General features: G+C 40.4%; 1 protein-coding gene across 6 annotated transcripts in view; it reads left to right on the forward strand.

The window, feature by feature from the left end:
• The window catches only part of PAK1 (p21 (RAC1) activated kinase 1), a 201,874-nt gene that overhangs the window by 92,797 nt on the left and 93,737 nt on the right, over window positions 1-15,340 (forward strand). For all 6 annotated transcript variants that reach the window (XM_033862198.2, XM_073808390.1, XM_033862199.2 and 3 more), the window contains 2 exons: window positions 12,664-12,764; window positions 13,271-13,418. In XM_033862198.2, the coding sequence (XP_033718089.1) occupies window positions 12,664-12,764; window positions 13,271-13,418 (249 nt within the window). The remainder of the gene's footprint in view (window positions 1-12,663; window positions 12,765-13,270; window positions 13,419-15,340) is intronic.

Raw genomic sequence — 15,340 nt, forward strand, 5'->3', positions numbered from 1 at the left:
GTTCTGGTGGATGAGGCTGGATCTTGTCTTTCTGGTGGGCAGGTCCACATCTGGTGGTGTGTTTTAGGGTGTCTGTAGACTTATTATGATTTTGGGCAGCCTCTCTGCTAATGGGTGGGGTTGTGTTCCTGTCTTGCTAGTTGTTTGGCATAGGATGTCCAGCACTGTAGCTTGCTGGTCATTGAGTGAAGCTGGGTGCTGGCATTGAGATGGAGATCTCTGGGAGATTTTCGCTGTTTGATATTATGTGCAGCTGGGAGGCCTCTTGTGGACCAGTGTCCTGAAGTTGGTTCTCCCACCTCAGAGGCACAGCACTGACTCCTGGCCGCAGCACCAAGAGCCTTTCATCCACAGGGCTCCTTAATTTGGGATGATTCGTTGTCTATTCATGTATTCCACAGATGCAGGGTACATCAAGTTGATTGTGGAGCTTTAATCCGCTGCTTCTGAGGCTGCTGGGAGAGATTTCCCTTTCTCTTCTTTGTTCTCACAGCTCCCAGGGGCTCAGCTTTGGATTTGGCCCCGCCTGTGCGTGTAGGTCGGCCTGAGGCGCGCCGTGCGTTCTCCCGGGGGAGTTGTCCCTGGATCCCGGGGCCCTGGCAGTGGCGGGCTGCACAGGCTCCCCGGAAGGGGGTGTGGATAGTGACCTGTGTTCGCACACAGGCTTCTTGGTGCCGGCAGCAGCGGCCTTAGCGTCTCATGTCTGTCTCTGGGCTCCGCACTTTTAGCCGCGGCTCGCGCCCGTCTCTGGAGCTCTCTTAAGCAGCGTTCTTAATCCCCTCTCCTCGTGCAGTAACGCCCTGCAGGCTGTGTTCTCGCGGCCAACCTCAGTCCTCTCCCGGCGCTCCAACAGAAGCCGGAGCCTCAGCTCCCAGCCCCGCCCGCCCCGGCAGGCGAGCAGACAAGCCTCTCGGCTGGTGAGTGCCGGTCGGCCCAATCCTCTGCGCTGGAATCTCCCCGCTTTGCCCTTCGCACCCCTGTTGCTGTGCTCTCCTCCGCGGCTCCCAAGCTCCCCCGCTCCGCCACCTGAAGTCTCCGCCCGCGAAGCGGCTTCCTAGTGTGTGGACACTTTTCCTCCTTCACAGCTCTCTCCCGCTGGTGCAGGACCCGTCCCTATCCTTTTGTCTCTATTTTTTTCTTTTGCCCTAACCAGGTACGTGGGGGGTTCCTTGCCTTTTGGGAGGTCTGAGGTCTTCTGCCAGCGTTCAGTAGGTGCTCCGTAGGAGTTGTTCCACGCGTAAATGTATTTCTGGTGTATCTGTGGGGAGGAAGGTGATCTCTGCATCTTACTCTTCCGCCATCTTCCCGGAAGTCCTTTTTTAACCCATATATTTACTTACTTTTTAAGTTCTTAAACTGTTTATGACCTCACAAAACATAAGAAATATTGAAATGTCTTCATTTGGATACGGTTTTTCCCCCAAACTAGTTTCATTTGGAATGTCATCTTTCCAGATTCTTTTTTTTTTGAAAAATTTTATTTATTTATTTTTGGCTGCATTAGGTCTTCATTGCTGCACACGGGCTTTCTCTAGTTGTGTTGAGCGGGGGCTACTTTTTGTTGCGCTTCGCAGGCCTCTCATTGCAGTGGCTTCTCTTGTGGCGGAGCCCTGGCTCTAGGTGCTCAGGCTTCAGTAGTGGTGGCATGCGGGCTCAGTAGTTGTCGCTCGCGGAGTTAGTTGCTCCGCGGCATGTGGAATCTTCCCGGACCAGGCATCAAACCTGTGTCCCCAGCATTGGCAGGCGGATTCTTAACCACTGCACCAGCAGTGCAGGGAAGTCCCTTGTATCCAGATTCTTTTTTTTTTTTTAATTAATTAATTAATTTTTGGCTACATTGGGTCTTCGCTGCTGAACCCAGGCTTTCTTTAGTTGCATTGAGCAGGGCCTACTCTTTGTTGCGGTGCACAGCCTTCTCATTGCAGTGGCTTCTCTTGTTGTGGAGCACGGGCTCTAGGTGCACGGGCTTTAGTAGTTGTGGCACGCAGGCTTCAGTAGTTGTTGCTTGCGATCTCTAGAGCGTAGGCTCGGTAGCAACTAAACACAGGTTTAGTTGCTCTGCAGCATGTGGGATCTTCCCATACCAGGGCTCGAACCTGTGTCCCCTGCATTGGCAGGCGGATTCTTAACCACTCTGCCACCAGGGAAGTCCCAGTACCCTTTCTCTTACTCTTTCATTGAAGCTAGGAGGCATAGCTAGTAGGCTACATGGTAAAGTCAGAATTGGGATTCTGAAACAGTAGGCCAAATATGTCAAGTACAGTGGTGAATTGCAGAAAATATGTTGCAGAAAAATATACCTGCATAACTACAGAGCAGGGGAGATGGTAGATAATAGTATCATTAACCAAATAGGGAACACAGGAAGAGGAACAAGTGAGGAAGGTTGATGGTTGGAGAGCAGGAAAGATGATGACTTAAACACATTGCATTTGAAGTGAAAAGATAATATTAGACACTTTGTATTTGAGACGTCTTGACATAGAGGTGTCTAATAGGCAGTGATCTTACATATAGGAAATGATTGTTGAAAAACTGAAATGAGAACTATTGAGGACTCTTATTGAGTACATTGGGCATGCATCTTTGTGTTTACTCTTTCCTCTACCCCACCTTCATTGTGAGCTCTTTTGGGGTCTAGATAGAAGAGGCACACATAAGTTGCTTAACTTTGTTTTCTGGCTAATTCATTTATGTAGTAGCTGCCAACTTCCTAGGCGAGGGGCTATGATCTAGGTGATGTTACTCTACCATAGAATCTTTTCCCACATATATAGCCACTTTGTTTAACCCTCAGTTTAGATGTGTGCTTATTTTTAATATTGTACTTTATCAGCCATAATTCTTGATCTCTATAAATAAGTAGGCTTTCAGCCCAAGTTTCTACATGCAGTAAGGAGGACTTTTAAAAATAAAAAGCTGGAATTGTTCTTACTGACAAACCAGGAAGATCATGAGATTCCTGACCAATAGACATCATCAAAATTAAAACTTTTGTGCTTCAGAAAGAAAGAGAAAAGATAACCCACAGAATGGGAGAAAATTTTCCCAAATCATATGTCTGATAAGGATGTTATATCAAAAATATAAAGAGTTACTATATTACCAAAAATGAAAACATATGTCCACACAAAAACTTGTACATGAATGTTTATAGCAGCATTATTGATAATAGCTAAAAAGTGGGAACAACTCAAATGTTCATCAATTGATGAATGGATAAATAAAATGTGATATATCCATACAAAGAAATATTAGCTGGTAACAAAAAGAAATGAAGTCCTGATCCATACTACAAAAGGGGGAACCTTGAAAACATTATTATTAGTGAAAGAAGCCAGTCACAAAGTCACATACTGTATGATTCTGCTTATATGAATTATCCAGGCAAATTCATAGACAAAAAGTGGAGAGTGGTTGCCTAGGGTTGTAGGGGGATGTGAATGGGATTTAGGGGACAGTGGCTAAGAGGTATGGGGTTTCTTTTTGGGGTAATGAAAACGTTCTAAAGTTGATTGTGGAGATGATTCCCCAGCTCCATGAATGTATTGAGTCACTGAATTTTAGACTCTATGGGTGAATTGTATAGTATGTGAATTATATCTCAATAATACTTTGTTAAAAAAAAAAACAAACAGCTGATGGAAGTGTTTAGACATCACTGGGAACCGAAGGGATGACCTTATGTATTGAATGGGGAGATGGGGATTGGGATATGGGTGTTGTAGTCTTGGTTCTCTCATAATTTGGCTGCCTGGTTTGGGTCAGTTACTTGTCTGTGGACTTCAGTGCCTTCATCTAAAATATTAGACTCACACAGATATAGGGAACAAACTAGTGGTTACCAGTGGGGAGAGGGAAGGGGGAAAAGATAATATAGGGGTATGGGAAAAAGAGGGTTATTATGGGGTTATATGAAATCATGTGAGAATGGATGCATGTATATGTATGGCTGAGTTGCTTTGCTGTGCACCTGAAACTATCACAACCCTGTTAATTGGCTATACTCCAATATAAAATAAAAAGTTAAAAAAAAAAGAAATTGTGTGTGAAACCTTTGAAAATTGTAAAGCACTCTAGAATTTGAAGAATCTTTCATTCAATAAAAAACAATTTTAAAAAATTAGTCGAACCAGTAGACATATACAGTCTCTTATAGTTTTGAAATGCTATAATTACATAAATGAGATATAAAGATGAGGTTGGATCAGGTTGTATAAGTATGTGAAACAAAACTAGGCCATTGTGAAGTACTTTGTTCAGCAATAAAGCTGTAGATGCAGAGGTTCTTCTGGAAATCCTCGCTGAGTAACCCTAGGCCAAATCTGGTCTGAAAATAAGTCTCATAGCTCAAGATCAAAGCTGTAGCTCTATAAGTTCAAAGCATAGATGTAGAAAGCATAGAGTTCTAAGAAGTTCTTGTGAAACGATGTAGTGGCCTCTCTTTCACCACCTAGTTTTGTATTTCCTATGCATACCCTGAGCACATAGGTTTCACTCCTTTGCTTTAAGACCTTAGATGGCTATAATTAATGCATACATCAAAATGAAATAAATGCATTTTTTCCTTTTGTTTGGAAACTTTATTCAGCTTGATTTTGTACTTTTTGATTTTATCGTTCAACCAATAAGGATTTGTTGACCTGCCGCTTCGTGCTTAACTTAGTCCTAGAAGGATGCACCGCAGTGTTGGCAGTCTTTGAAGTGGTATGCCCTTCATGAAGTATTTGAGAATTTATACCAGCTATACAGAGAAATGGGCTAGAACTGGACTTAGTCTGGATTGAGTCCTACCTCTAACATTTATTAACTCTGTGATTTTTTGCCCTTTTACCTATTTATTTTAATCCCTGTATCCTTAACTGTAAAGTGGGGAATGATTATAATTCCCATCCATCCCATATCATGAGTAGGCTCATTTGACGTAGTGGATGTAAAAGCATTTTCTAAACTCTAAAACACTATACAAATATGAAGTTTTTTTTTTTCTTTTCTTCTAAGGGAAACCTCATTTCTTGTTTGATCTGATATCTGTAACAACTCATTTTCAGTTGGGGAGGCTGAGGCTTAGAGAAAAGTAAATTGATCAACGTCTTACAGTTGGAAAGTGGCAGGGATGAGTATGGAACTAAGTCTTCCAAAAGTATCTATTACATCACAACATACTATCTCTGTTAGTTGTTCCCAACCCAGATTACACATCCGACTCACTCATGGTGCTTTTCTGAAATACAGTTGCCCAGATCCTACCCAGACTTTTGGAGCCAGAATTTCCAGAGGGGTAGTTTTGGGGTGTAAAGGGATTTGGGGGATGAGAAAGAAGAGCTCTCTGTGGGCTGCATTAGTGGTTGAGATTTGAGCTGGCAATGGGTAGAATGTCTATGGGCATTACCTAATGCTGACCTCCAGCGTGGCTTCAGTGTGTGCCTGGGGGGATGCATAAATGATTGCAAGAAGCTGTAATTGAGGGCCTGTGATAGGTGGCGCTGAGTTGCAGAATTCCATGTGGGAAAGCCTGGTTCCTGTGGTTAGGATCTGGAGCCTTTGGTTTATTCTAAGAAGTTCTGTAGCATTTAGTTTGGAATCTTTTCCTGGCTGCATTTTCACAACCGAAGTGGAATTCTCCAAGCTTGGGAAGAGTTTAGCAAAGTTAATTTTAAAACTGGACTACGTCAGTGTTTATCTCTCCAAGTTTGGAGTGTTTTACTGCCTTGAGCTTAGATTAGGTCATATGAGCCAATGAGAAGGGCTTCTTAAAAATATATCTTTAAAAAAATAAATAAATAAGGTCAATGATTTGTGCTGAAACTTGGATGGCTGTACTGCAACCTGGGATTTTATAATGTCAGCCTCATTTCCCATGTTACCAGAAAGCCAAATGGACTTGGCCAAAGATAGGGTTAGTATTAGGATGGATGGTTTTGCAGGCTTCTTTTTTCACTTTATTTCCTCAAGTCTGTGATCTCTAGTTTCATGAAATCAGATGATTCGTTCTTCTTTTTCCTTAGCCACAGTTTCTAAACTGTCTTAATGAGTGGGTTGGTAAATCTTACTCTGACACTTTCTTTTATTAATGATAACTCATGTTTGTAAAGCTCTCTAGCTTCTACACAGCACGTACATATTCTTTATCTTCGTTAATCCTTAAAATAATAAGAACAATAGTAATAAAAATAGTAATAACAAATAGTACTAACACAGTAGTAATAACCATAAAAAGTAACAGCAGTAACCGAGCTACTATTTATTGAATGCCTGTTAGTTACCACATATTATATTAGGAACTTTGATGTTTGTGAAATGTGCCAATTTTTCAGGGAGATAAATATTTCACTTTGTAGACAGTAAACTGAGGTAGTTCAGTTTGAGTAACTTGCCCAAGGTCATCTGGTTAGGAGTGACTGATCTGCGATTATAGCTTTTTTCTATGATTCCAGGGACCTTTCCACTATACAACCCTGATACTCTTGTGCTCAGAGAGTCAAGGACTTGCCCAAGGTCATATGCTACATGGTTGCGGTGCATGGAGTCTGCATTTGAACAATTGTCTCTTGACTTCTGGACTGTGCTCTTTAATTCTTCTAAGTCCTCAGACACCATGTACTGTTTGAAGGCTCCCATCCTAGAGATGTTCAGACTAATGCCTTTAGTAGAACTGATTTGGTTAGTTCTTTTAACTTATTTTAAAACAAATTTGCATTTAATGACCTCCATTCATATTCACTTAGTCTGCAGAAGGCATAGTGCATGTAGAAGCAGCTATATTGGAGTTCAGGCACTGGAGGTTATCACCATTGACTATCCCTAATTTTGGGACCTTTGGTAAGTTGCTCTACCTTCCTTCACCTCACTTATCTTACCCGTAGTATGGGTACATAATAATATTTATCTCAGAGAGTTGCTGAATGGATTTATAAGACTAAAGATGTGAAAAAGGTTATGCAAACTGCAGCTTTATTAAGAGTTGGAAGTAATTTTGTGGCTATTATTGCTTGCAGTCATGGTTTTCTTTTGGAATCTGTGATTAACACTTACGAGTTGTTATGAGATTTACAAAAGAACAACTCTTAATGGGATTCCTCCAAGATAGAATTAAAGAATGGTCCTGGGGTAAAATACCTTTCTCTTCCTACATATAGCCTGTATTTCCTGTTGGTTTAGATAGGGCTATTAGGCCAGATTAAAGAATTTGTGCACTGAGGCTAAACAGACCCAAGGACAGGTTTCCTAAGGAGTTCTCAAGAGTCCTCTGTAATGTCAGAAGCAGGATTCTAAGCTCTGGACGTGGGCCTGGACCTCTGGAACAAATACTCTATTTGAAACCGAGGCCAAAAAGGTAAGCCTCTTAAAACTACAAATCTCAGATACTCTTTATGTGTTCATGTGTTAAGTGATTTTACTTCCCTGGGGCTCTTTTCTATAGGCTATTCATCCTCTGAGCCACTGTCTTTCTGTGTTTCCATTACCGAAGTTTGTTTTGTATTTGACATTCCGTGCCTGTGATGGTATATTATATGGTATATTAATAGGATATCATAGAAATAATATATAAAATATAAGATATATAACTATAAAACAAAAATCTAAGTAAAACATAAAAATAATCTAAGTAAAACATAAAAATAACATAAGTGTTCTTCTCTACAATGTTTTAATTGACTAGATCAGAGGAAATTTAGAAACAGAAAGCAATTCCAAAGCCCTGCGACATGTCCCATGCATTCTAGCTATGAGTAAGACAGATGGACTTATGTCATAAATGAACCATTTATGAACCATAATAAACCGTTCCCTTTCTCAAAGCAGCTGCTTCTGGAAGGGAAATTGCCAAGTGTAAAAATAGCTTAAACCCTAGCAATTGGCATGTAGGCAAATGGTTCTCACTAAGATACTAAGGAAAGAACCTTTGGAATCAGACCTGGGTTCAAATCCCAGCTCTTACTAGCTGTATGAGCTTGAGCAAATTATTTAACTACTTTTTAGTTTCCTCATCTGTAAAATGACAGTAGTAATAATGTATCCCATAGGATTATAAGAATTAAGGAAAATATTTTATGGTTGTAGTATCTTATACATGGTAAGTTCTTATTTAATGTCATTTCTTCTCATTATAACAAAGTATGTTTTCTTGATTCAACTTGAAATTCTTTAGGGGAGGTAAAGTAGTAGAATGTAAAGGGCCTTGGCTCTTGACGCCACACTTTTTGAATTTGAATTACTTCAAGAACTGTAGGCAGGTCCATGCTTCAATTTCCTAATCTCCAGGTAAGGTTGACTCTCAGGATTGTGGTGATTATATGAGATGATGTATATGAAGTACCTATTAAAACTGTGGGATGCTGTGTCAGGAAGAAATGTAGATACAGGGCTTTGAGAGTGCTGATCTTTCTGTTTTCAGACATTTGGAGTGTAGGAGCTGAAAGGGCACTTAAGATCATCTAGTTCATTCTCCCCATTGTTCAGATGAGAAAGCTGAGCACCTGGACTGTATGGTGTGGTAGAGGCAAAACTGTCCTGGATTCTAGACCTTCTTGTGTGTCCTCCCCCCGCCACCGCCGCCCCCTGCATTTTGCTGCCTTTCATCAGGGTTATATTGGGTCTGTGGAGGCATTAGGACCTCAGAATATCTTTTGGCCGGTGTGCTGAGCTACCACAGAGCAGGATTTTAAAACGGGATTGTGAAAATCATGTCAGAGCTGATAAAAATGGAACATTTATTCCTGCCCTGGAGAGAATTTGCATGTCTTAGGCAGATTCCTTAGACTCCTTGTCAAGTTGAGTTAGGTGTCTGATTGTTTGTTCCTTTCTTCACTCGGTGCCTGAGCACCTATTTTATGCCTGGCTTTTGCTAGCTGTTGGGGATTCGTGATAAATTAGACATGGCCCCTGAACTTAGAATTCAGTTTGGTTGGAAAAATAGACCCTTAAGATAGGCAATTACTATAATGGTGCTGTGGGAACAGAGGGGAGGGTGAAGAACTCCCCAACCTAGAGATCAGGGAAGACTTCACAGAAGAGATGACCTTTAAGCTGAGACCTGACAAGGATAAATAAAAGGGTTTGTGTGGTGAGGTGGCAAGGGAAGGGAAAGGGAGAGGCAGGATTCACAGGCAAAGGGAGTAACTTGAGACAATAGGAAGAGGTGTGAAAGAGCCCATTACGTTTGGTGAACCATCACTGGTTCAGTGGTGTAGAATGTGTGAAACAGAAGTACAGGCATGCCTTGGAGATACTGTGGGTTTAGTTCCAGTTTTATTGTGATGCTCACTACCACAATAAAGTGAGCATCACAATAAAAAGAGTCACATGAATTTTTTTGGTTTCCAAATGCATATAGAACTTATGTTTACACTATACTGTAGTCTATTAAGTGTACATTTATGTTTAAATAAACAATGTACATACCTTAATTAAAAAATATTTTATTGCTGGCTTCCCTGGTGGCGCAGTGGTTGAGAGTCTGCCTGCCGACGCAGGGGACACGGGTTCGTGACCCGGTCGGGGAAGATCCTACATGCCGTGGAGCGGCTGGGCCCGTGAGCCATGGCCACTGAGCCTGCACGTCCGGAGCCTGTGCTCCGCAATGGGAGAGGCCACAACAGTGAGAGGCCCACGTACCGCAAAAAAAAACCCAAAAAACTTTATTGCTAAAATATGCTAACCATCATCTGACAATGCAAGGTTGCCACAAATCGTCAATTTGTAAAAGGTATAATATCTGTGAAGTGCAGTAACTCCAAGCACAGTAAAACGAGGTATGCCTGTAGTGGGAGATAAAGAAGATGTAAGTCTGTAGAGCAGAGTTCTCAAAGTCTTTAAAAAAAAGAGTTTATTTTTTAGAGCAGTTTTAGGTTCACAGCAATATTGAGTGGAAGGTACAAAGATTTCCTATAAACCTCCTGCCCACACATATGTACAACTTACCTCACTACCAATATCCTATACCGGGGTGGTACGTTACAATAGATGAACCTACATCAACACATCATTTTCACCTTAAGTCTGTATTTTACGTTAGAGTTCACTCTTGGTGTTGTACATCTATGAGTTGAACAAGTGTATGTATATAAAGACAAATATCCACCATTATAGTATCATATAGAATAGTTTCACCACCCTAAAATTCCTCTGTGCTCTGGTGATTCACCCCTCCTTCCCTTCAAATCTGTGGCAACCACTGACCCTTAATACTGTCTCCATAGTTTTACCCTTTCCAGGATGTCAGATAGTTAGAAGCATATGGTATATAGTCTTTTCAGACTGGTTTCTTTCACCTAGTAATATGTATTTAAGGTTCCTCATTATCTTTTCATGGCTTGATAGCTCATTTCTTCTTAGTGCTGAATAATATTCCATTTTCTGAATGTATCACAGTTTACTTATCCATTCACCTATGGAAGGACACCTTGGTTGCTTCCAAGTTTTGGTAATTATGAATAGAGCTGCTGCAAACATCCACGTGAAAGTTTTTGTGTGAACAAGTTATCAGCTCCTTTGGGTAAATAACGGAGCACGAATGCTGGATTGTATGGTAAGAGTATGTTTAATTTTGTGAGAAACTGCCAACGTGTCTTAGTGACTGTACCATTTTGCATTCCCACTACTAATGAATGAAAATTCTTGTTGCCCCATATTCTTGTTAGTATTTGGTGTTGTCAGTTTTGGATTTTGGCCATTCTAATAGGTGTGTAGTGGTTTTTCATTGTTGTTTTAATTGCAGTTCCCTAATGAAATACAATATTGAGTATCTTTTCTATCTATATCTTCTTTGGTGATGTGTCTCTTCAGGTCTTTTGCGTATTTCATTAATTGCGTTTTCTTATTGTTGAGGGTTTTCTTGTGTATGAAATTATAGCTTTTATTTTTAAAATTTTTATTGGGGTATAGTTGACTTACAATGTTTTGTTAGTTTCAGGTGTACAGCAAAGTGAATCTGGTATACATACACATATATCCATTCCTTTTTAGATTCTTTTCTAAAAGCATAGTAATAATATATATTACTATTATATAATGTAATATATGCCATTACAGAGTATTGAGTAGAGTTCCCTGTGCTGTACAGTAGGTCCTTATTAGTTATCTATTTTATATATAGTAGTGTAAGAGAATACAAAGGCCTTGGGGTTGGGAGGCCGAAGACCTCAGTCCTGGCCCCAGATCTGCTTCTAACTTGCTCTGTAACATTGGGCAGGCTACTTAACTTCTTGGAACCTCTGGCTTCTTCTGTCATATGGGCACCAAAATCACTACCCTGCTTGTCACACAGTTGTTTTGAGGCTCCAGTGGACTAGGTCTAGCTAATACCAAGGCCAGAAAGTCTTTTGAGTTGGAAAAGGATTATATTAGTTTGCTAGAGCTGCTGCAAAAAATTACCACAAACTAGGGGTCTTAAATAACAGAAATTTATTGTTTCAGTTTTGGAGGCTAGAAGTCCAAGATCAAGGTGTTTGTAGGGTTGGTTCCTTCTGATACCTGTGAGGAAAAATCTGTTCCATTCCTCTCCCCTAGCTTCTGGTGATTTGTTGGGCTTGAAGAAGCATTGCTCTGATCTCTGTCTTTATCTTCATAAGGTGTTCTCCTTGTGTACGTTTGTCTTCAAATATCCCCTTTTTATAAGGACATTGACTGGATTAGGGGGCTGAACCTACTCCAATTTGACCTAATCATATTTTAAATAATTATATCTGCAATGGCTCTGTTTCCAAATAAAGTCACATTCTGAGGTACTGGGAGTTAAGAACATATGAATCTTGGCGGAATACAAGGGTACGACAAGGGCACGACAACTCTTTAAATATTGAAGCTTTTTATGCCAGATCAGCAGAACCTTAGTGAACACCTACTGTATGCAACACCCTCGATGATTACAAATATTCAGACTTAGTGATTCTTTAAGTTTGTAGCCTAGGGAAGCAGCATAGTAGAGTGGTTTAGTGCTCAGGGCCTGGGCCAGACGGCCTGGATTTGGGTCTGACTGCTGCCAGTTACTATCCAGTTGATCTTGGGCAAATAACTTAGTCTCTGTGCTTCAGTTTCTTTATCTGCAGAATAAGGATGACAGTACCTAACTACAGGGTTGTTGTGAGGCTACAGTGAATATTAATAAAGAACTTGAATTAATTCATAAGATACAAGGATATACTTTACAGCACAGGGCATATAGCCAATATTTTATAACGACTTTAAATGGAGTATAATCTATACAAATATTGAATTACAGTGTTGTTCACCTGAAACTAATATAATATTGTAAATCAACTATAATAGAAAAAAGAAGGAACTTGAATCATTGCACATGATAAAATATTAGCTATTCATTTAATTAAAACAATTTCCAAATCTAAAATTCTGTAATGTAGAGAACCTTAAAGTGGTCCATAATCAAGGATCAAGCAAGCAGAAGCAGGTTATATAAGCTCATAGAATGTAGGATGTCTGGGTTGGAAGGCTCTTTAGAGACCATCTACTTGAGTCTTCTCATTTTGCAGATGGGGAAACCAGGGTTCAGAAAAAAGGAAGTGACTTGCTCTGGGTCAACTGACTCATTTGTATCACAGTCCTTGGCCTCTGAAGGAGCTTAGAGCTCAACAAAGAGCTAAATAAGCCTAAAAATGTAGTAATGTCCTTGTTTTTATCTCCTTTTTCCTGTTTCTCTTACAGCAAATAAAAAGAAGGAGAAGGAACGGCCAGAGATTTCTCTTCCTTCAGATTTTGAGCACACGATTCACGTTGGTTTTGATGCTGTCACAGGCGAGTTTACAGTAAGTCCTGGGTCACAGAAAGACCTTTGGTCTTTCAGAGTTCTGGCTATGCACTGTTAGATTTAATCCTTTCCAGACTTCCTGATGCCTCTATCTTTGCCCGAGACCCTCATTACTATCTTCTTATAGTAATGAGAGGGACACGTTCCTCCCCTCCAGAATTGTACTTGAGAAGCCTTTGAATCTCCATTCCTTAAATAGACCTCGGTTAAGTGGCCCCTTGGCGTCAGGCTCTGTGCTGGGCACTGATGATCCAGAGACAAATCAGACATGATTCCTGCTGTAAAGGAGGAATAGCCTGGTGAAGGGGCAAATACTGCAAGAAATGACAGATATAGTAAGAGATGTGTTATAAGAGAGACCTGTGTGGAACTCTGAGGGCAGAGAGAGAGAGGAATGACTAAAGCCTTCTTTAGCTGCCATCAGTTATCAGAGTTAGTTCTGAATTTCATTCAGGGTCCCCTGTGATTATGCCTTGCTGACAGCCTTGCATGTCTCTCTTATAGGGGATGCCAGAGCAGTGGGCCCGCTTGCTTCAGACATCAAATATCACCAAATCGGAGCAGAAGAAAAACCCGCAGGCTGTCCTGGATGTATTAGAATTTTATAACTCGAAGAAGACCTCCAACAGCCAGAAGTACATGAGCTTTACAGGTATGGGGATTGTGTCCAGGGCAGTCTAGGAAAGAAGAGGTTTTCATCTTAGTAGATGCCTATTGGTGTGGGGTGGAGGAGGAACGTATCGGAAAGAGTGGAGATGGCACGTTCACTAAGATGGAATTTTGGAATTTGAGAGCCAAGATGATGGGTTTTTGCATCAAACTTGAGTCTTTACTCTGAAACTGCATGTTTTGAAAAAGTACTGTGATATTACGTGTTAAGAACATAGACTTTGTGCTAGAAGATCTAGATTCTGATACTCACTATGTTCTAGTAGTCAGTTCATTTCTTTGAGCTTCAAAATGAGAATAATAATTCCTATCTCAAGAGGTTGTAATGAGGATAAGTGAGCTCATTGATACGAAAGTTCTTTATAGGTTGCAAAATGGCACCATGAAAATGTAGCCATCATTATCATCGTTTTCAATATCAGTAGGTTATGTGATAGCCCAGTTAAGCAGGCAAGCCCAATTTCTTCCTCAAGGAACTGATTTTTATCAGTCCAATCAGTCCAATGAAAAACTGGCCAGTAATAATAAATGTTCTTTAGATGTACTCTCTCTATATGTATAAGGGACTGTGTTTTTCAGAATGTTTTTGATTGCAGAACTGGGATTAGAATCCAGGTCTCCTAACTCCTAGACCAGTACCTTTTCAGTTTACCACTTACTTCTAGTAACTCTGTTTGGAGCACCTCCTTCCATAGCAGAGATATTTTTCTTTTCTTAGGCAAGTCATAGGAAGGCCTACATTTCTGGAAACTTGCCTTGTATATAGCATCTTAGAATGTTAGGGCAAGAAGTATCTTTAGTATATACCACTTCCAGTTTCCCCTTGTTTTGCAAACATTAGAGCCCAAAATGCCTTTCTAATGTGGCTAAATTAGTGATCTCTTAACCACTGGTCTTAACTCTGAGTCCAGTGCTTTTTCTGGTGTTCATGCTGTCTCTTTCAAAGGGCAGTATTCTTGGGGAAGGTGAGAGCCGGGATGAAACTAGCTAATTTTGAAGGATGCTTTCCCCAGCAAGTATCTGGCTTGCAGCAAAGGGCACAGATGGTGAGGATGACAGACTGCAGCTTTGCTCATGCTGCATAGTGGTGCCCAGTAGAGTGTCATACATGTTCCTAGCATGTTTCCTTCCTGATATCTGGCCCCGCTGGGTCTGTATCACTTCTTCCATTGAGGGACTGGGTCATTCCAAGGCAGTATTGGGGTTGAGGGGTGATGGGTAGGAAAGTATTCTAGATTACGGCTTGTGTTTTCAAGAGTTTGTCCTGGAGACTTCAGATTAGAAGCTGGCTTTGAAAGCTTCAGCAGCAAAGTCTTTCGAAGAATCTGTTTTTATGTATATGTGTGTAGATGTGTACAAATACTATTTATGTATATGGAAGCATAGCTATGTGGGTTTGCATATGTTTGGAATTAAAGTCCACTTAAGTATTTATGAGTGAATATGGGTATAGATATACCCATTAAGGTAATTGTGTATATGTTCTTCCATGCATGCATAAATGAATAACATTGAGTGTATATGTATAGAATGTATAGATATGTGTCCATACAGCTACTTCTGTGTGTATAAATTTGTGCAAATATGTGTGTGTGTGTGTGCACATGCACACACACGTGAGGGATTTTTTGTTTTCTGTAAGTTGAAGACCAAGGCAATTCCAAGCAAAACTGTATATTTGGCACTTTTTAAAAAAAATTTTTTTAAATTGCAGTATAGTTGATTTACAATGTTGTGTTAATTACTGCTGTACAGCAAAGTGATTCGGTTATAAATACATTCTTTTTTAAAATATTCTTTTCCATTATGGTTTTTCATAGAATACTGATTATAGTTATCTGTATTATACGCAGGACCTTGTTGTTTATGGCACAGTTATTTTTTTATTTTTTATTTTTTTGCGGT

The sequence above is a fragment of the Tursiops truncatus genome, chromosome 8 (assembly GCF_011762595.2).
Source record: "Tursiops truncatus isolate mTurTru1 chromosome 8, mTurTru1.mat.Y, whole genome shotgun sequence".
NCBI classification, from domain to species: Eukaryota; Metazoa; Chordata; class Mammalia; order Artiodactyla; family Delphinidae; genus Tursiops; species Tursiops truncatus.